Source organism: Muscardinus avellanarius, assembly GCF_963383645.1.
Source record: "Muscardinus avellanarius genome assembly, chromosome: 21".
NCBI classification, from domain to species: domain Eukaryota; kingdom Metazoa; phylum Chordata; class Mammalia; order Rodentia; family Gliridae; genus Muscardinus; species Muscardinus avellanarius.
In genome coordinates, this window is record NC_137807.1 from 23,719,196 (window position 1) to 23,739,068 (window position 19,873).

General features: G+C 56.0%; 1 protein-coding gene across 1 annotated transcript; it reads left to right on the top strand.

The window, feature by feature from the left end:
• Nucleotides 1-5,438: 5,438 nt before the first annotated feature.
• RAB36 (RAB36, member RAS oncogene family) lies at nucleotides 5,439-18,279 on the top strand (the record flags this gene model as incomplete). The annotated part of the gene is made up of 10 exons (XM_080717626.1): nucleotides 5,439-5,507; nucleotides 6,743-6,834; nucleotides 7,400-7,465; nucleotides 8,668-8,769; nucleotides 10,559-10,623; nucleotides 13,501-13,552; nucleotides 14,890-14,971; nucleotides 15,711-15,801; nucleotides 17,724-17,843; nucleotides 18,215-18,279. The coding sequence occupies 10 exons, from the start codon at nucleotides 5,439-5,441 to the stop codon at nucleotides 18,277-18,279; spliced, it is 804 nt and encodes a 267-aa protein (XP_080573752.1).
• Nucleotides 18,280-19,873: the final 1,594 nt, after the last annotated feature.

The following is a 19,873-nucleotide window of genomic DNA, read 5'->3' on the forward strand; positions in this document are numbered from 1 at the left end:
CAAAGAGCTCTGCAGAGACCACTGACCCAAAGAACCCAAGGCTGTGATTACTGCGGTGACGTAGGAGCCACGCGGCCTCCGACCCTCCAGATGGCAGAGCTGGTAGGTAGATATTTTTATTCGCATTTTGCAGACGAGCAAACAAAAGGTGAGGCCAAGCGAGGTAAGTAGCAACCTGAGAAACCTCAGCCTTCTCCTATGCGGTGCGTTTCACGAGAGGAGGAAGCTCTGGGACCCACCAGGGGCGCGGTCCTCAGTCCTGAGCACCGAAAGGGGAGGACGGACCAAACGAGCGGACACCAAGATGGCTCTGTGTACAGATTATCTGGGGCCAGCGACAGCTCGTGTATGAACTGCCCGTGAGGAGATGACCTGTATTAGCTACCTTTTTTTTTGGGGGTGGGGAGGGCGGTTCTGGGGATTGAACCCAGGGGTATTCTACCTCTGAGCTACACCTCAAGTCTGATTTTATTTTTTATTTTTAGTGGTACTGGGGTTCCTGGAAACTCTTCTACCTCCGGGCTACACTCCCAGACCTATTTTTTATATTTTTATTTGGAAACAGGGTCTCTTACGCCAGCGCGGCTGGCTCCGAACCTGCGCGATCCTCCTCCTGTCTCCACCTCCCAAGCAAGGGGATTACAAGCATGTGCCACCATGCCCAGCAGATTTTATTTTTTATTTGGAAACGGGATCTCGCTAAGTTGTTGAGAGCCTCACTATATTGCTGAGGCTGGCTTCAAACCGGTTATCCTCCTGCCTCAGCCTACCAGTTATTGGGATTATAGGCATTCATCACCACTCTGGCCTGTGTGTGTGTGTGTGTGTGTGTGTTTCCAGGGATTGAATCCAGGGGCATTTTACTTCTGAACTATACCCCTAGCTCTATTTTTATTATTATTATTATTATTATTATTATCATTATTATTAGTGTGTGTGTGTTCATGGCACTGGGGATTGAATCCAGGAGCATTCTACATCTGAGCTACGTCCCCTGCCCAGTTTTATTTCTTATTTAAAAAAGAAGGTTTCCCCCCCTGGGATTACAAGCATGCACCACCACAGCCAGCTTTATTTTTTATTTTGAAACAGGGTCTCACTAAATTACTGCGTACCAGCCTTGAACCTGTAATCTTCCTGTCTCAGGCTCCCAAGAACTGGGATTACAGGCATGCACCGTGGCACCCAGCTATATTTGCTATATTTTACAAAGGAAAAACTTGAGAGTCGGGCCAAGGACCCTTCTGGAGGCCATGGAGTTGGTGAGGCCAGAAGCCCTGGTTCAAACCCAAATCTAGCTCATTCACCTGCCAGGGACCTAGAGTCCCACGTTTAGCCTCAAAAATTAAGGCCAAGCAGTGGCACGCACCGTAGTCCCAGCACTGGAGACTGGGACAGAAGGATCGCAGGCTGAGGCCGAGCTTTGCAACTTAGAGGAAACCTCAGAAACTTAGTGACGCTGTTTCCATGTAAAAAGAGCTGGAGGTATAGCCCAGAGGTGTAACACTCCTGAGCTTAATTTCCAGGAAGAAAAAAAAAAAAAAAAAAAAGGAAGGAAGGAAGGAAGGAAGTTAAGGTTAAATTAAGGGCAATTTTACCCCACATCATTTGGAGGGTGCTGTGGATTGAACCCAGGGGCATTCTACCTCTGAGTTACACACTCCCCCCCCCTTTTTTTAATCTTTTTGGAAACAGGGTCTCACTAGGTCTCTGAGGGTCTCGCTAAGTTGCTGAGGCTGCCTTCGAACCTGCGACCTTCCTGTCTCAGCCCCCCACCCCCACCCCATCCCCTCCGCCAAGTACTGGGATTCCGGTGCGCGCCACCATGCCGGCTCCCGCCAGCGCTTTGAGCAGCTGTGGGCAGCGTGGCTCAGTGGCTAAGAGCGGGCGGCAGACCCAGCCCTGGGTGACCCTTCGCTACTCCCTCCACGTGTGTCCCTGCGGCTTTTGAAAGAGGAGGTTGGGGAGTGCCTCCTGCGCGCGTTGTCATAGCAACAGATGCCCTGTGCCGGCTCCCCGGAGCTAGAGACAGCTAGTCCCACGGGCGAGGGTCTCCCCAGTAAACAGTGAGCCAGACCCCGCTATCCGGCCCGGGATGACGAGGGCAGGGGGCGGGCTGGCCCGGGAAGGACGCAGCCATTTCTGGTCTGGGCTCCCCCATGCCCTCTCCCTGCTGCGGGAGTCGGGCCGTGACTTGGGGGCGTGGGCCCAGGGGTCCCCTGTGAGCGAAACTGGGAAGGCCGGAGGCCCTGGCCGGTCCTGGGTCCCTGGCCCGCCGCCGCCGCCGCCTCACCTGCCTCAAGGGCGCGGGGTCTTCTGGCCCCAGCCAGGCTCTGCGCGTCCGTTGCCAGGCGACCGGTTGCTAGGCGACCCCAGTGGCGTCTGCCGCGGGGCCGGCTCTTTACACTGCAGGCCCACGGCGCAGGCACAGCCCAAGCAGAGGCCCTAAACACACAAGCACGGACACACACACACACACACACACACACACACACACACACCAAACTCCTATCTGCCGCCCCGGTCCCCAAGAGAAGGCTTCCTCCAACCGTGCTAGAACCCATCCCCCAAATGGCCAGCCCTGTCCAGCACCCCGTGTCCTCCAGGGGGCAACTTGAGAGACGTCTTCCAGGAAGTCGTCCTTCGCCGCAAACCCAAGTCAGTCGCCCACTGGCGCTCTCTGACCCTAATTCTCTACCCCACACACGCACCGGGGACTCCTTGGCAAGCGCTGACCCCAGCCCTCCATTTACTTCTGGCCCTCCTGAGGGTACTGGCCACGTCCATTCTGTAAGCACACTGAGGGGCAGGAGGGAGAGCGACTCACCGAGGCGCAGCCCTAGGCCCGACCCCTCAGCAGTGGGACTCGGTCACCAAAGGCGCCCAACGCCGGGCCCCAGCGCAGCGGGCTCCAGGCGAAGAGGCCTAGCTTGGCTGTGTATATCCCCTATTCCTGACCTTCAAAGAACAAAGTCCTGGAGGGCTGCTCTAACCCAGAGAGGTTGTTTCCCCCCAGAAAGATTCCATGAAGAGCACTGAACTGGGAGTCAGGAAATCTGGGTCCCAGGTCGAGTTCTAACTCCCTAAGCAAATTCTGGGCGTGGGGGTTGAACCCAGGGGCATCCCATTTCTCAGCCATATCCCTAGCTAGCCCTCTTTTTAAATTATTATTCTGAAACAAGGTCTCGCTAAGTTACACAAGGCCTCGCTAAGTAGCTGAGGCTGGCTACGAACCCGCGATCCTCCTGTCTCAGCCTCCCAAGTACTAGGATTACAAATTTGAGCCACCACGCCCGGCTAGTAAATTCTTTGAATGTGTGAGAGCTTTAGTTTCCTTGTCTGTGAAGGAAAGAGAGAGAAAAGAAAGAAAAAAATTAAAAAAGCGAACTGGATCGAAGTGGTTTCCCAGAGCTGGAAACCTTGTACCTCTCTCAACCTGGATAATCGGTTTTATCAGCCTCTGGAGACATTCTAGCCCCAGACGCCTCGCTTTCCAAAGAGAAACAGCTCGCTGAGTCAGCTTTCCAACACACATCAGTCAAGGAAATTGATTTTGTAGGCTGAGCTTTAGAAGCCAGGCTGAGTTTTAGATAGCGTGGGATTCTGAGCTATGCAGTGAGGTAGAAGGTAGGCCTGAGGCGTACGCATCCTTTGCCAAGCCAAGGGGCTTGACTCGGGTCAAAGGTCTATACGACAGCAAGAGTTTTTATCCCGTGACTGCCAATCACCTTTCTAGCTCCAACCTCTCCAGTCAGTCCCGCAAGATCCCGCCCCCGCCCAGGCTCCACCCTCTGGAGCCTCTAGTCCCGCCCATCGACCGCCTATTCCCAAGGCCCTCGTTGCCATGGTGATCTCTGGAGCTCCCCAGACCCCGGGGAGGCCCTCGTTGCTATGGGGATCGCCTGTGCCGGTGGCGCGCTATGCCTCCAGAGTCCAGGACCCTCCCACTGGCCACCTACCCATCTCCATCCTCGTTGCCATGGTGATCCCGGAGCTCCGGTAGCGTCCGGGAGTCTCTCTGCTAACCCACCTCCTGGAGGCTCTCGTTGCTATGGTGATCGCCGGTGAAGGCCGAGCGCCCAATTCTTTTCAATGTCAGCCCCGCCCAGACCCCGCCCCTGGATTCCAGGCTCCACCCTCTAGACGCTCTAGCCCCGCCCGTGGTCTTCGCTACCATGGTGATTCCCAGCCCTCCGGCCGCGTCCGGAAGTCCCTCGGGAGCAGTCGCGCCCAGACCCCCGGGAGGCTCTGGTTGCTATGGTGATCGCCGGGGGCGGGGGCTCTTTCCAAAGTCAGCCCCGCCCAGACCCCGCCCCGACGCCCGGGATTCCCGCGGCCCGCGTTGCCGTGGTGATCGCGGCGGCGGGCGCTGCAGGACCCCGCGGCGTGGACCCCGAGGGTTCGCCGGCTCCGGGGGTAAGTGCGCCGCCTCCCTGCAGACCCTCGCCCGGCCGGTGCCCGCGTGTCCAGGGCGGCTTGTCTCCGGGCCGTTCCTACCCCAGAACCCGATGGCGGCTGCCACCGGGCCTCCCTGCCCCTGAACGCCAACTCCGGGCCAGGCCCGTGCTGGTGTCGGTCAGGGAGAGGGCCGCTGGGCTTGGCCAGGGTCACCCTGGGGGGTGAGGAAGCCGGGGCCGAATGGGCTTGAGGGCCAGGCGCTGGGTGGGGGAGGACTTTCTGGAGAAAGGCCTGGAACCTGAAGTCCATAGTCCACCCCGAGGCTCCATGGTTTAGGAGCCTAGGAGCAGGGGTGCCTTCGCCATTCCACTTCGCTGCCCAGCTGTGATCTGGCCTGGTGCTGGTGCCTACCTCTCCCCAGGGAGGTAAGATCAGCGCGGGACCCCCTGGGAGAGACCCAGGACTCAGGAGGGGTGGGATAGGGCTTCCCGCTGCCACCCTGCTGCCTGCAGATTGAGAGATGGCGACTTCTGGGGTCCTGTTGGCCTCTGCCTCATTCCTAACACAGAGGGAGGCCTAGGTCTAGTTTTAAACTAATGAGCTGGGCATGGTGGCCTGTGCCTGTAATCCCAGTACTTGGGAGGCTGAGACAGGAGGATCGGGGTTCGCGGCCAGCCTCAGCTACTTAGGGAGGCTCTCTGCACCTTAGTGAGACCCTGTTTCAAAATAAAGAATAAAAAATCGGCCTGGGGATGTAGCTTGGAGGTAGAATGCCCCTCGGCTCCATCCCTAGTGCCAAACAACAACAAAAGCTGGGCCTCTTTTGATGGATTATCGTGAATCTCTTGGGTTTTTTGTTTTTGTTTTAAGACTGGCCTGTTTCAGAGTTCAGTTTGATCTCAGGAGTAACTCCGTTCTGGTGTGATCTGGTTGGCTAAGGCCCAGCGCCCAGAGGCTGGTCCAAAACAGTAACCTCTTGTACATTTAATTTAACACCCCTTTCCAACTCTTGTTGGCACCACAGGACTCTGGGGGGAAAAATGAGGTCTTCTCTGACGCCTTTGGGGCCCCCGGTGAGCCGCGACCGCGTCATCACCAGCTTCCCTAAGGTAGGGTCATGGGCCCTTCATGAAGTCCACACTGCCGCCCTGCCCCCGAAGCCAAAGCCCACTTTCCCCGAGTACCCTCACCCAGATACCAAGCCGGAGGGTCCGGGATGCCTGGCTTCTCCTTGAGAAGCAGAAGGACCGGGTGCCGGCCAGTGAGTGAGCCGGGGCAGCGGCGGGGCCCAGGGCTGCTAAGCCAGCCAGACCGTCCTTGCTGTGATCAAGTCCATCCTTAAGCCGCGTGACCGCAGGCAAGCGACTGCCTTCTAGAAGAAGCCACCCTTGGGTGAGGATGAGGCCTGTCCCTTGGGCGCCTGGATCGTGGTAAACGGGGGCTCTCCTCACAGTTGCAGGGGATTGAGCTGTTCTACACACACACACACACACACACACACACACACACACGCACACACCTTTTTATTAATTTATTTCCTGTGGTACTGAGGATGGAACCCAGGGGGCCTTCTACCTCTGGGGTCTCCCACCACGCCCGGCTCACACACATCTTTTTAAAGGAAAGGGAGAAAAGCAATGTCTGTCTTTGTCAATACATGCAGAAAATATTTCAGGAAAGTTCCAGAAGACCCTGCTGTCAGCGGATCTGTGGTCACCTGAGTGTGGCTCGGGATGGGCCTGAAGGGGCCTCCCCACCAACCCGCCTTTTGTGCAGTCAGGATTCTGGCCCACGCGGGTGCGGAGGGAGCCGCAGCTCCGGTATCTTGGATCTGCAGCCATTTCTTCTGCTTTGAGTTTCTCCTCGACCGGCAGGCAGAGCCTTGGTGTGCGGGCCGCGGGCAGTTGTGCTGGTGTTTCCTTGGCCGCAGAGCTGGGCCTTTGCTTCCCGTGAAACTTGACGGGGGGAACCAGGGCTAATGGAGATAGTATCTCGTGTTGGTACCACAGAGTGCGGGTCACGTGGGAAGAAGGACCCGTAAGCAGGGCTCAGAGAGGCAGGTGGGGTTGCAGGCGTCACACGGCCAGGCGAGGCGAGCAGGGGCCCGGCCCAGCTGTGTCTGGCTCCACAGCTCCCCACCCCGGGGAGTCAGCTTGGGCTGGGTCCACACCGTGAGTCCTTTATGCTCTGGGCCTCGGTTCCTCTGTCTGTGAAATGGGCGGGCAGCCTCGAGGCCCAGGAGAGAAGGCTGGCGAGGCCCCCACCACGGTGCCTGGCCGGGCTGATGGCCGCTGTGCCTCGGTGTACCTGTCATCTGTACACCTGTCCGTCTGTCTCTCTGTAGTGGTACACGCCCGACGCCTGCCTGCAGCTGAAGGAGAACTTCCACGGGCAGGTCAGCGCCGCCTGCCAGCGCAGGAACACGGGGACCGTGGGGTGAGCTGGGGGACACGAGAGGCAGGGGAGGTGGGAGGGGCGCACGCATGGGTGGGCGTGTGAGGAACAGCCGGGCATGGCGGTGCACGCCGGCTATTCCAGCACCTGGGAGGGAGACAGGAGGATTGCCGGGAACATATAGCTCCGTGGTAAAGCATCCCTGGGCCCGATCCCCAGAACCACAGGAAAAAAACAGTTAAACAAGTGAAACACGTAAACTAGGTCAGTCGACCCACTGATGTACTTATGTGTTGTGTGCGGGGTGCGTGTGTGTGTGTGTGTGTGTGTGTGTGTGTGTGCGTGCGTGTGTGTATACGCTGCTGAGTGGACCTAGGGGCATTCAAGGGCTGGCGTGTAGCTTGGAGGGTGTAGCCAGGCATGTCGACAGGTTCACACAGGCTTGTAATCCCAGCACTTGGGAGGCCGAGGCCCCCACTCTCCCTCCCAAAGGCCAGGGAGGAGACAAGAGGCCCAGCAGGTGGCCCGGCCTGCATCCAGACTCGGGAGGAAGGGCCAAGGATGCTCTTGAAACCACGCTCGGGGGTGACGGCCATATTTCTCCTAGGCTCCGACTGTCCAAGGTGGTGGTGGTGGGCGATCTCTACGTGGGAAAGACCAGCCTCATACACAGGTATGCCCTGGCTTTCTGGGGGCAGCCGGGCCCACTCCTCCACTGCGCCTTGGTGCTTGGTGAGGACTCATCTGGACAACCTGGGCCTCCCAGCCCCAGGCGGTCACAGGTGTCCTGTGGCTACAGCAAGGAGAGCAAGGAAGCGGGGAGGTGGTGGGCAGGGGGCCACCCAGGGGCCCGTCCACTGTGCCCTGGGGCCTTGGACTGGCCCTTCCACTGCCCTCCCTGGGAACAGACCCGCAAGCACTTCTGACCTACACCTCTGGCCCTGTTTTATTTTGAAACAGGGTCTCACTAGGTTGCCGAGGGCCTTGCTAAGTCGCTGAGGCTGTCCTCGAACCTGTAATCCTCCTGTCTCAGACTCCCAAGTGCTGGCATGCGCCACCACGCCCAACTCTGTTTCTTTTACTGTGTTTGCCTTCTGCCTTCTTCCTCTACATTTCTCTTATTGGCTGCTATCTTGCTGAATCTAGATAAGTGTCCCCCAGTCCAGGTGCGGTGGCACATGCCTATAATCCCAGTACTTGGGAGGCTAAACCAGGAGAATCAAAGGTTTGAGGCCAGCCTCAGCAACTTAGTGAAACCTTTAGCAACCTGGCGAGACTTTGTTTCCAAAAAAAGGGCTGTGAGTGTAGCTCAGATGCAGAATGCCCCTGGGTTCAATCTTCAGCACCAAAAAAAAAAAATTATACACACACACACACACACACACACACTAAAGGCCTGTGTGTTACATTCAGGCCGCAGCCTGTAGCACTGTTGGGAGGTGTGGGACCTTTAGCCGCAGCCTGTAGCACTGTTGGGAGGTGTGGGACCTTTAAGAGGCAGGGCGTAGCGAGAGGCCTTTAGGTTATTGGGGGCATGCCTTCAAAGAGGAGAGTAGAACCCTGGCCCCTTCTTTTTCTCCTGGCTGTCTGGCCACAAGGTGAATGTTCTGCCCATGCTGCTGACATAACTTCTGCCTGGCTCCAGGCCCCAAACCTCCAAAACCTTGAGTCCAAATGACTTTTTTCCTCCAAGTCGATCATCTCAGGTGTTTGTTATAGAGACGGAACGCTAACTAATACACACACCTGCCCACGGCCTTCCTCATCGGTTCCCACTGGCACGTTTCATTTGCCTCCAGACTGGCTGTCATGAGCCAAGCTTCCGTGCCAGTTTCTGTGACGACGCTTCTCTGACGGTTTCCTCGCCTCCGACAGGTTCTGCAAGAATGTTTTTGACCGAGACTACAAGGCCACCATTGGCGTAGACTTTGAAATTGAGCGCTTTGAGATCGCTGGGATTCCCTACAGCCTCCAGATGTAAGTTAGTTCTGTGCACGGGGCTGGGAGGTGGGCTTCCTGGGACACCTGGGAAAGGCCGGGCCGCCCCTCCTCCACTGCGCCCCTGGTGGACCCCTCTGGACAAACAGGGCCTGGAGTAGGGCGGAGCCCTGGCGGGTTCCTGCCTCAGGCCTCTGCACCCCGCCTAGGCTCAGCCTCCCCACTGTGAGATGGCACCAACCGTGTGGCTCTAGAATCAGGTGATAGCCATCTCATCCACGGGCGGGGCGGTCCAGAGAAATAGAGGCTGTGAAATAGCTGGCCAGGGGAACCCAAGCGGCAGGGAAACTGAGAAGGGTGGAGAGACCGGGCCGCCCGGTGGGCAGCGGGTGGGTGCAGCCTGGCTCTCACTGCAGCCACAGGCTGTATCTATTTGCCTGGTTTTTTGTTGTTGTTGTTGTTTGTTTTGTTTGTTTTTTGTACTGGTTATTGAACTCAGAGACATTCTACGTCCAAATTGTACCCCCAGAACTATTTTATTTCTTATTCGGTTTTTGTTTGTTTGTTTTTGAGGTACTGGGGATGGAACCCAGGGGCATTATACCTCTGAGCTACACCCCCAGCCCTATTTTTTCTTTTGTATTTTGAAACAGGGTCTCACTGAGTTGCAAAGGGCCTCGCTAAGTAGCTGAGACTGTCCTTGAGCCACTGAGGCTGTCTTCCTGTCTCAGCCTCCCAAATGCTGGGGTCACAAACGTGCACCACTACACCCAGCTCTTTATTTCTTATTTGGAAACAAGGTCTTACTAAGTTCCGGAGGGCCTCACCAAGTTGCTAAGGCTGTCCTCAAACCTGCGATCCTCCCGTCTCAGCCTCTCAATTACTGGGATTACAAGCATGTGCCACCACACCTGGCAGTGGGACCCTGTTTCAAAATAAAAAATAAAATATGACCAGCAGTGTCATTTAGAGATAGACTATCTCTGGGTTCAGTCATCTGTACCAAAATTAATTAATTAAAAATAAAAGGGCTAGGGTGTAGCTCAGAGATAGAATGCCCCTGCCTCAGTCCCTAATACCACCGATAATTAACTAATTAGTTAAAAATATGGGCTATGGAGCAAGACACGGTGGCGCACGCTTTTAATCCCAGCATTTGGGAGGCTGAGACAGGAGGATTGCAGTTGGCGGACAGCCTCAGCTACTAAGTGAGGCCCTTTGCCACTCAGTGAGATTCTGTTTCAAAATTAAAAATAGGGCTGAGGTGTAGCTTGAAGGTAGAATGCCCCTGGGTTCCATCCCCAGTACCGCAAAATAAATAAGTAAATAAATAAATAAAAAATAAGGGCTAGGGTGTAGCTCAGAGGTAGACGGTTCCTGGGTTCAATACCCAGCACTGCAATCAATCATCAACCAATCAAGTATTTTGCAATAAATTTGCAATAAATATTGCAAACATTTGCAATATGGCAAGTAAAGTATTTGTGATAAATTATTTATTTTGCAATAAATAAATAAACAGTGCTGGGGGTATAGCTTCCAAGGTAGTGCACCCCTGGGTTCAGCTCCTACTATCATACACGGGGTATCTGGGGAGACTGAGTTGTAACTCCCTTCCAGGCAGTAGAACCCTTACTGCCGCGCCCCATAGCACTGGGAATCCCAGGAGCGAATTTGCCCTGACAGAGCCGGGGAGCTGGCTGCAGGGCTAGCTGGCTCACTGGAGCACCAGGTCCCCAGTCACCCTCCCCCTGCCGCACACCGGGCAGCTCAGGGCGTTGCGCCTGCTTAACCTTTCTCTCCCGTCCTCTCTCCTCCCCCCACGCAGCTGGGACACAGCTGGGCAGGAGAAGTTCAAGTGCATTGCATCCGCCTACTACCGGGGCGCCCAGGGTGAGCACGGGGGCGGGGGTCCCTGCCTGGCGCAATAGAGGAAGCCCGCTTCTCTGCTTGGCGCCAGTTTTCTTTCTTTCTTTCTTTCTTCCTTCCTTTCTTCCTTACTTCCTTCCTTTCTTATTTTGTGGTACTGGGGATGGAACTCAAGGGCATTCTACCTCCGAGCTCCACCCCCAGCCCTCTTTTTTTAATTTTTATTTTATTTATTTATTATGTATTTATGTATTTATTTTTGCGGGTTTGGGGATGGAACCCAGGGGCATTCGACCTCCGAGCTACACCCCAGCCCTATTTTTTATTCTTTATTTTGAAACCGGGTCTCACTGAATTGCAGAGGGCCTCACTAAGCAGCTGAGGCTGTCCGCGAACCACGATCCTGTCTCAGTCTCCCCAATGCTGGGATGACAAGCGTGCGGCTTTCGGCACCAGTTTTCTGTCCCCCAAGTACCTCTGAGCAAAGAGACCAGCCAGTGTCTGGGGCGAGGAAGCCAGCTGCGCACCATGGGCCTTGGCTGGCTTCGGTGGGAACACCCTTCGGGGAGCCTGCGGTGGCGAGGGCGGCTGCCAGTCCCAGCCTGGATTTTCAGCTCAGAAAGATGCTCAGAGGGGGGCCTGCTCGTCCAGGGGTCCCGGGAAAGGGCGGCATGGTCTCCAGGGAGAGGCGTGTCTTATCTTAGCAAGGCCATAGCGGAAGGGCTCTAGATATAGGGCACAGTTCCATCCTCTCACCAGCGAACACAGATCACAGCAGTTTCACTCGGATCTGTCTGAAAGAGGTAAAAACAGGAAGCAAACCTGTACGCCCCAGGGGAGGGAGCTCCAGCCTGGCAGATGACCGTGGCCTCTCGGGGCCTCTTTTCCCGAGGGGATGCAGCCTCCTAGGGGCACAGGAGGACACAGCTGCCGCTGCCCCCCTCCTCCTCCTCCTCTGCTCTGCCCCTCTGCCAGGGAGAGCCAGGTCTCTGCAGCCTTCAGTCAGCTGCAGAAGCCCCGTCCATCCTGCTTGCCCCCCGGGGGGCAGCAGAGAGCAGATGGTTACCTGGATGTCCGAGGTAGACTTCCCCTCGTAACCAGCACCTGGGGTGCAGGGCAGGGTGGTGACCGGGGTGCCCATTTCTGCCACTCTGGCTCTCCAAAAGCTGTTTCCCTCAACTGGTTGTTGCTAGTGGTCATCATGGCTGTCATTGGTTGAAAACCTGCCCTGGATCAGGCCCTAGACTCAGCGCTTTGATTTTTGTTTTTAGTGATGGGGATTGAAGCCACGGACATGCATTTTACCTCTTGGTTGGCATGTGCCACCATGCCCAGCTTAAAAGCTTTTGAAAAATAGCAGAAAAAAAATAGCTGCCCTTGCAAGGCGTATTGGCGCACGCTTGTAATCCCAGTACTCGGGAGGCCAAGACAGGATGATTGCAAGTTTGCAGCCAGCCTCAGCCACTTAGCAAGGAACTCCATAACTTACTGAGTCCCTGTTTAAAAATTAAAAAAATAAGCCGGGCGTGGTGGCACACGATTATAATCCCAGCATTTAGGAGGCTGAGACCTGGAGGATTGCGGTTCGTGGCCAGCCTCAGCTACTTAGTGAGGCCCTCTGCAACTCAGTGAGACCTAGTTTCAAAATAAAGAATGAAAAATAGGGCAGGGGGTGGAGTTTGGAGGTCAAATGCCCCTGGGTTCCAGCCCCAGACCCTCAAAAAAATATTAAAAAAATAAAATAGGGCTGGGGTGTAGCTCAGAGATAGAATGTCCTGGTTCAATCATTAGTAAAACACAGACACAGATACACACACACACACACACACACACACACACACACACAGTAGCTGCCCTAAGCCAGGTATCCAAGTGCTTGGGAGACCGAGACTAGAGAATCACAGGTTCAAGACCAGACTCAGCAACTTAATGAAACTCTCAGCAACCTAGTGAGATCCTGTTTAAAAACAAATTATTTATTTATTTACTTATTTATTTATTTTATTGGGGATTGAACCTGGGCATTCCACCCCCAAGCTACACCTCTAGCCCTATTTTTAAATTTATTTTGTTGTTGTTTCTTTGCAGTACTGGGGATGGAACCCAGGGGCATTCCACCTCTGAGCTACACCCTCAGCCCGATTTTTTATTATTTATTTTGAAACAGCATCTCACTGAGTTGCAGAGGGCCTCACTAAGTAGCCGAGGCTGTTGGCGAACCACGATCCTCCTGTCTTAGCCTCCCGAATGCTGGGATTACAAGCGTGGGCCACCATGCCTGACTTTTATTCTTTATTTGAAACAGGGTCTCACTAATTTGCAGAGGGCCTCATTAAGTAGCTGAGGCTGGTCGCGAACCTGTGATCCTCCTGTGTCAGCCTCACATGTACTGGGATGACAACCGTGCACCACCACGCCTGGCTTAAAAAGAAGAGCTGAGGGTGTAGCTCGGAGGCAGAATGCTACTGGGTTCAATCCCCAGTACCAAAAAATAAAAATAAACCTCTTCTGTTTTATCATCACAACAGTCCTAAGAGCTAGAGCCGCATTATTCTCAGGGTCTTGCAGATGGGGAAACTGAGGCTCTCAGCCCTCAAGGCCTCACTCAAGCGCCCTTGGCCACAGTGGAAAGCGTGTCTGATGTCAGAGCCCACATGCCTCTTGCCCGCCACTGCCTGCGTCCTGGGGCTCCCCCTGCGGCTGGGCTAGTGGGCGAGGTGGAGGCCGGGCCTGGGGCGGCCATGGTGTCTCCTCCCACCCCCACTGTGGGTCGAGGACTGGAGGTCAGAGGCCGCCCTGGCAGCTCCAGCGCGGCTGGAGAGATGCCGGGGCGGGGCCCGTTGCGTGCTCTGCTGCCGTCGCCCGGCACTGACTGCTGCCTCGGTTTCCCCGGGTGTCTAGTGATCATCACGGCCTTTGACCTCTCTGACGTGCAGACCCTGGAGCACAGCAGGTGAGTAGCCCCGACCCGAGCCTGCAGCCCAAGGGCCGGGAAGCTGCCCAGGCCGCCTGCGGGCAGGCACACTGCCCGGCCCGCGCCTGCAGGTGCCGCTCCTCACTGTTTTTCTTTTCCTGTTTGTTTCGTTTTGTTTTGTTTTGCGGTACAGGGGATTGAACCCAGGGTGCCCTACCACTGAGCTATACCCCCAGCCCTTTGCATTTTTTCTTATTTATTTATTTATTTATTTTATTTTATTTTATTATTTTTTTTTTTTTGCAGTACCAGGGATGGAACTCAGGGTCATTCTACCTCTAAGCCACACTCCCAGCCTTATTTTTTATTTTTTTATTCTTTTTTTTTCTATTCGGTACTGGGGATGGAACCCAGAGGCATTCTACCTCCAAGCTACACCCCCAGCCCTATTTTTTATTCTTTATTTTGAAACAGGGTCTCACTGAGTTGCAAAGGGCCTCACTAAGTAGCTGAGGCTGGCCATGAACCTGCGGTCCTCCTGTCTCAGCCTCCCGAATGTGCCACCACGCCCAGCTTACATTTTTTTTATTTTAAAACAGGGCCTTGCTCAGATGCCGAGGCTGGCCTCAAACCTGCGATCCTCCTGTCTCAGCCAGTCAGGTGCTGGGATTACAGGCATGGGCTACATGCCCGACCCTCAGCTTGCTTTTTTTTTTTTTTTTTTTTTTTTTCAGAACTGGGAATTGAACCCGGAGTCAGTTCCTGATCCAAACCCCCAGCCCTATTTTTTTCTTTATTTTGAAACAAGGTCTCACTTAAGCTGCTGAGGGCCTGGCTAAGCCGCTGAGGCTGGCCTCTCCAACCTGCCATCCTCCTATCTCAACCTCTCAGTACCGGGATTCCAGGTGTGCGCCACCACGGCCAGTCCTTGTCATTTTGGAGCGAGAGCCCCACAGCTCTCCTTTGCCTAAGCTCTGACAGCTTCACAGCCAGCCCTGTCCGAGGAGGGGACCTGTGTCCTAGGCAGAGACATGGGCCACGTGACCAGTCCCAGGAGGCCGTCCTGCCACAGCCAGAACCCAGAGCCCCCGCGCCCTGTTTGTTCAGGGGCCTTCACATCAGCATCTTTCAGACCGTGCGAGGGGGTGGGGGCAGCAATCGTTCCAGCTGACAGAGAGCAGGACCACCACAGTCTGGATGGTTGGGGATGGTCTTCACCTCCCCAGCCCCTCGGGTCCTGCAGAGGCCCCTGTGGCTGCAGGCCCAGCGTCTCGCGTGGCCCCGCCTCCCTGCCGCCCAGCCCTGGGAGCTCCCTTCTCTGAGCCCTGGCTCCTTGGAGCCCCTGCCCGGCAGCAGCTCAGCCGTCTTCCCTGCAGGCAGTGGCTAGAGGACGCGCTGAGGGAGAACGAGGCCGGCTGCTGCTTCATCTTCCTCGTGGGAACCAAGAAGGACCTTCTGGTGAGTGGAGTGGAGCTGGGGCCTGGGGGCTGCGCGTCCGGCCTGAGTCTGAGGGGCGATGGGTGGCACCATCGTGCCTGGCACAGGGACGCAAAGCCCATAGGCCCTAGAGCTGGAAGTCAGGGGAACGCAGGGTCCCGGTGCTTAGCTGTGTGATGGCGCACGCTTGTAATCCCGGCACTCGGGGGGCTGAGACAGGAGGACCACGGTTCACGGCCAGCCTCAGTTATTTAGTGAGGCCCTTTGCAACTCAGTGAGACACTGTTTCTAGATAAAGAATAAAACATTGGGCTGGGGTGTAGCTCAGAGCTAGAATGCCCCTGGGTTCCATCCCCAGTACCACAAAAATATATGCTTTTTATAAATATATATTTATAAATATTATACTATTTAAATATTTAAATATTATAAATATTATACTATTTAACATAAATATTATATTAAATATAAATACACACACACACACACACACACACACACACACACACACATGGCTGGGGGCATAGCCCTGAGGCAACAGCCCCTGGATTCCTGGGTTCAAACCCTAGTACCAAAAAAAAAGTTCCCCGTGCTGTCTCCCGAGAGGGACGGCTGGCCCAGGTTGGCCAGGCTCACCTGCCAGCCCTGGGCGGGCAGCATCCCTCACTGAGACGGCCCACGTGCGGGGCTGGCTGGGAGGGGCGACGTGGGGGAGCTGCGGGGTGAGGACCACACACCTGCTCACTGGCGGCTTCTCCAGTCAGGCGCAGCGTGCCAGCAGGCCGAAGCGGAGGCCGTGCTCCTGGCCAATCAGATGCAGGCCGAGTACTGGTCGGTGTCGGCCAAGACAGGTGAGCGGGGCCAGGGCCGGCGCAGGGGGCCGGGCGCTGCGGAGTCTGCAGAGCGCACCGTGCTGCCACGGCTGCTGTGGCCCTCTGCACCTCTGCCGAGCTGGCACCACAGCCCAGCTGTGCTGGCCACCAGAAGTGCCCAAGGCCTGAGAGGAGCCTTCTCCCTTCTCTATTCTTTTTTGCCCTATTGGGGACTGAGCCTAAGGGCTCTACCTCTGAGCTACCCACCCAGACTGATTTTTAAGTTTTTGGTAGAAACAAGCTCTCACTTGCTGAGGCTGTTCCTCAAACCTGCGATCCTTCTGTCTCAGCCTCCCAAGTCCTGAGATTACAAGTATGCACCACCATGCTCAGCTTTTTTTGTTTGTGTTGTGATACTCAGGATTGAACCCAGAAGAATTCTACCTCTGAGCCGCATCCCAGCCCTATTTTATTGTATTTATTTATTTATTTGTACTGGAGATTGAACCCAGGGGCATTCTACCTCCATGCTATACCCCCAGCCCTATTTCTTATTCTTTATTTATTTTATTTTATTTATTTTAATTTTTTTGGTGGTACTAGGGGTGGAACCCAGAGGCTTTCTACCTCTGGGCTATACTCCCAGACCCTTTTTTATATTTTATTTGGAAACAGGGTCTCACTAAGTTGCTGAGAGCCTCACTAAGTAGCTGAGGCTGGCTTTGAACTCGTGCGATCCTCCTGTCTCAGCCTCCCAAGCACGGGGATTACAGGATTACAAGCGTGCGCCACCACGCCCGGCTCTTATTCTTTATTTTGAAACAGGGTCTCACTAAGATGTGGAAGGCCTCACTAAGTAGCCGAGGCTGGCCGCGAACCGCGATCCTCCTGTCTCAGATCCTCCTGCCTTGTAATCCCAAACACTGGGATTACAAATGTGCACCACTACGCCTGGCTTCCTATTTTAGTTTTTTATTCTTGAAATAGAGTTAAGTTGCTGGCCTTGAAATTGTAATCCCCTCGTCTCAGTCTCCCAAGTCCTGGGATTTGGGCATACCACTGCGCCCCGCTTCCTCCTCTCTAGCAGGAGGCTGGGAGGCCTGCCTCACAGATGAGAGGAGTAACAGCCTCTGGCTGGCGTGTTCTACAGCACAAACCCCACAGCCACCCGCTCCGCCTCAGGCGCGGGGCCCCACTCGCCCTGCGTCAGTCTCCTCCTCTGGGATAGAGTGATGTTATCTAATTTTGTTTTCATTGGAAAAACCCATTTTACATTACAAAGTTAATATGTGTTTAAGAGCCAGGCGTGGTGGCGCACACTTGTAATCCCAGCATTGGGGAGGCTGAGACCAGAGGATCGCGGTTTGCAGACAGCCTCAGCTACTTAGCGAGGCCCTCTGCAACTCAGTGAGACCCTGTTTCAAAATAAAGAAAAAATAAGGCTAGGTGTGGCTCGGAGGTCGAATGCCCCTGGATTCCACCCCCAGTACCATGAAAGAAAGAAAGAAAGGAAGGAAGGAAGGAAGGAAGGAAGGAAGGAAGGAAGGAAAGAGAAAAAATGAAGCCGAGCATGGTGGCCCATGCCTGTAATCCCAGGACTTGGGAGGCTAAGACAGGAGGATCGCAGGTCCGAGGACTGCCTCAGCTACTTAGCAAGACTCAGCAACCGAGCAAGATTCTGTTTCAAAACAAAAATATTAAAATTTAAAAGGGGCTGGGGGTATACTAAATCCAATCCCCAGTACCACAAAAAAAAAAAAAAAGAAGGAAAGAAGGAAGGCTGGGAAAGAAGGAGGGAAGGAGGGAGGGAGTTGTTGGGAGAGACGACAGGGAGACCGTGCTGCGCCCACCCGGGTGCCATGATGCCGGGTGCTCTGGCAGGGGCCGGCGCTGTCCTGAGGGCAGCTGCCCCGGCTCCCCACCCAGATGCCTTTGGGGTCACGCTGTCTCGGGGCCCCCAGGAGAGAATGTGAAGGCATTCTTCAGCCGTGTCGCCGCCCTGGCATTCGAACGGTCAGTGCTGCAGGACCTGGAGAGACGGCCCCGGGCCCGGCCCCAGGTCGGCGATGGAGACCTCATCCGTGCGTAGGGGAGCCAACCGTCTTCCCTGACCCCTCTCCCCTCCCATCCAGGACCCTGCCCTCTTACCCGCTGCCCTCCGAGGCCCTCTTTGGAAACTCTTCTGTGGGCTGTCACCCAGCTCGGCCCAGAGCCTCCCAACCTTGCCCCCACTCAGATACCGCCCAGACAGCCTGCTCGGGCGGCAGCCATGGGGCTGCGGTGTCCTTGTTCGGGCCTTTCCCTGCGCCCCACCTCCCGCACCCCCCGAGTCCCTCGTCCTCTGCTGGCCCAGGATGTGGGGCCAGCTTGGCCCGTCATGGTGGGGTGGCTCTTGCCCACTGCCAGCCTCAGGATGCCCACTTAATACTGACTTCCTTCCCTCTCCCTGCAGGCGTGGAGGGAAGTCCGCCCAAGACCCAGGACAGCGAGAGGCCCTCCGTCCCGGGCTGCTGCTAGCTGGGCCGGCCCAGAGGCCTCTGCACACCCGCACATGGGCCACGGCTTCCATGACTGGAGGGTGACCTGGATCCAGTGCGCGGCCACGTGTCTGCCCCCGAGGTGCCCAGCGCCCTGTCCCCTGGGCTCGGCTGCTTCTCTTGGGGGGACAGCAGCAGTGGGAGACACAGTACTGCCCGGCCGGTGGGGTGCTGCCAGGATCTCTCCTGCGGGGACATCACACAGTCACCTGTGACAAGGCTGCAGACTCAGGGCCAGCCGGCACCCCTCGCCCGGGCCGCCATAGCGGTCTACCCTGGTGCTTGTCCCTGTCCCGGAGAGCCTTCGCGGGGCTTCAGGATCCTGCGGTGTTCCAGGCAGCTGGGATACCGTCAGAGTCGGTGTGGGAGGGAAAACCCGGACACCGTCCACCAGGGAGTGTCCCGATCAGCAGGCTGTTCGGTTCCAGGTGCCAGGGTGCACGCTCCTCTGCTGAGCACTTTCAGGGGTCAAGGGCCCCTCCTGACACCTCCCTGATCCCCAGTCCTGCCCTGCAGGTCAGCGGGCCAGGGTGGGCAGAGCCACTCCTGCCTGGGCCACACTGAGAGGAGGACCGCGCAGCCGCCCTGTGGTCACTCACCCCACGACCCTGTGGCGCGCCCTGCTCCACCCATGGGGGCGCCACCGTCGCCTCCCCTCCCGTTTCCTGCCGGCCTGCTGGACCCTGTCCACGATCCCTGTAGGGCTGTGAGCCCTGTGGGGTCCCGATCATGATCATGGACTCCACCCTCCTCATGGACAGCTGGCTCAGGCAGGACAGCCCCGCTCTGCCCAGGGAGCTGGCGTGCTCCCTCCCCCGTTGCTCCTCCCCACGCCTGCAGGTCTCCTGAACCCCTCCTCGCTGCCTTGGGTGGCCCTGTCGTCCCCCTGGTCCATGACCCCAGGTTTATGCCCGCTCCTCCAGTGGGTCCCTCTGGCATCCCGACTGCCGCTCTCTAGGGGTCGGGGAACATCTTGCCGACAGCCTTGCTGGCGGGCACCTCTCGCACTGGCTGGCACACCGCACGCACCCATCGATCTCCACAGACTCGTGGCTACTGCCAGGCCCCGAGGAAGGATGCTGGCCTCATTTCCTGCTCATCGCCCGTTGGATATTTTTGTCCCAGGGACTGGGATGACAGGCGGGTGCCACCACACCCAGCTGTGAACACTTCTTTACAGATACTGCTTTGAAAAGAATTAGGCAGCCACGCACCGGGACACAGGCCTGTCCTCCCAGGGCTTGGGAGGATGAGACAGATCGCAGGTTCAATGCCAGCCTCAGCAACGTAGCAAGACCCTCAGCAATTCAGTGAGACCCTTTTTCAAAAATTAAAAGTGAGACGGGCGTGGTGGCGTGTGTTTGTAATCCCGGAATTCAGGAGGCGGAGACCGGAGGATTGCAGTTCGCAGACAGCCTCAGCTACTTAGTGAGGCCCTTTGCAACTCAGTGAGACCTTGTTTCAAAAACTTAAAAAAAAAAAAAAGACTAAAAAATAGGGCTGGGGGTATAGCTTGGAGGTACAATACCCCTGGGTTCCACCCCCAGTACCGAAAAAAAAAATTAAAATAAGCC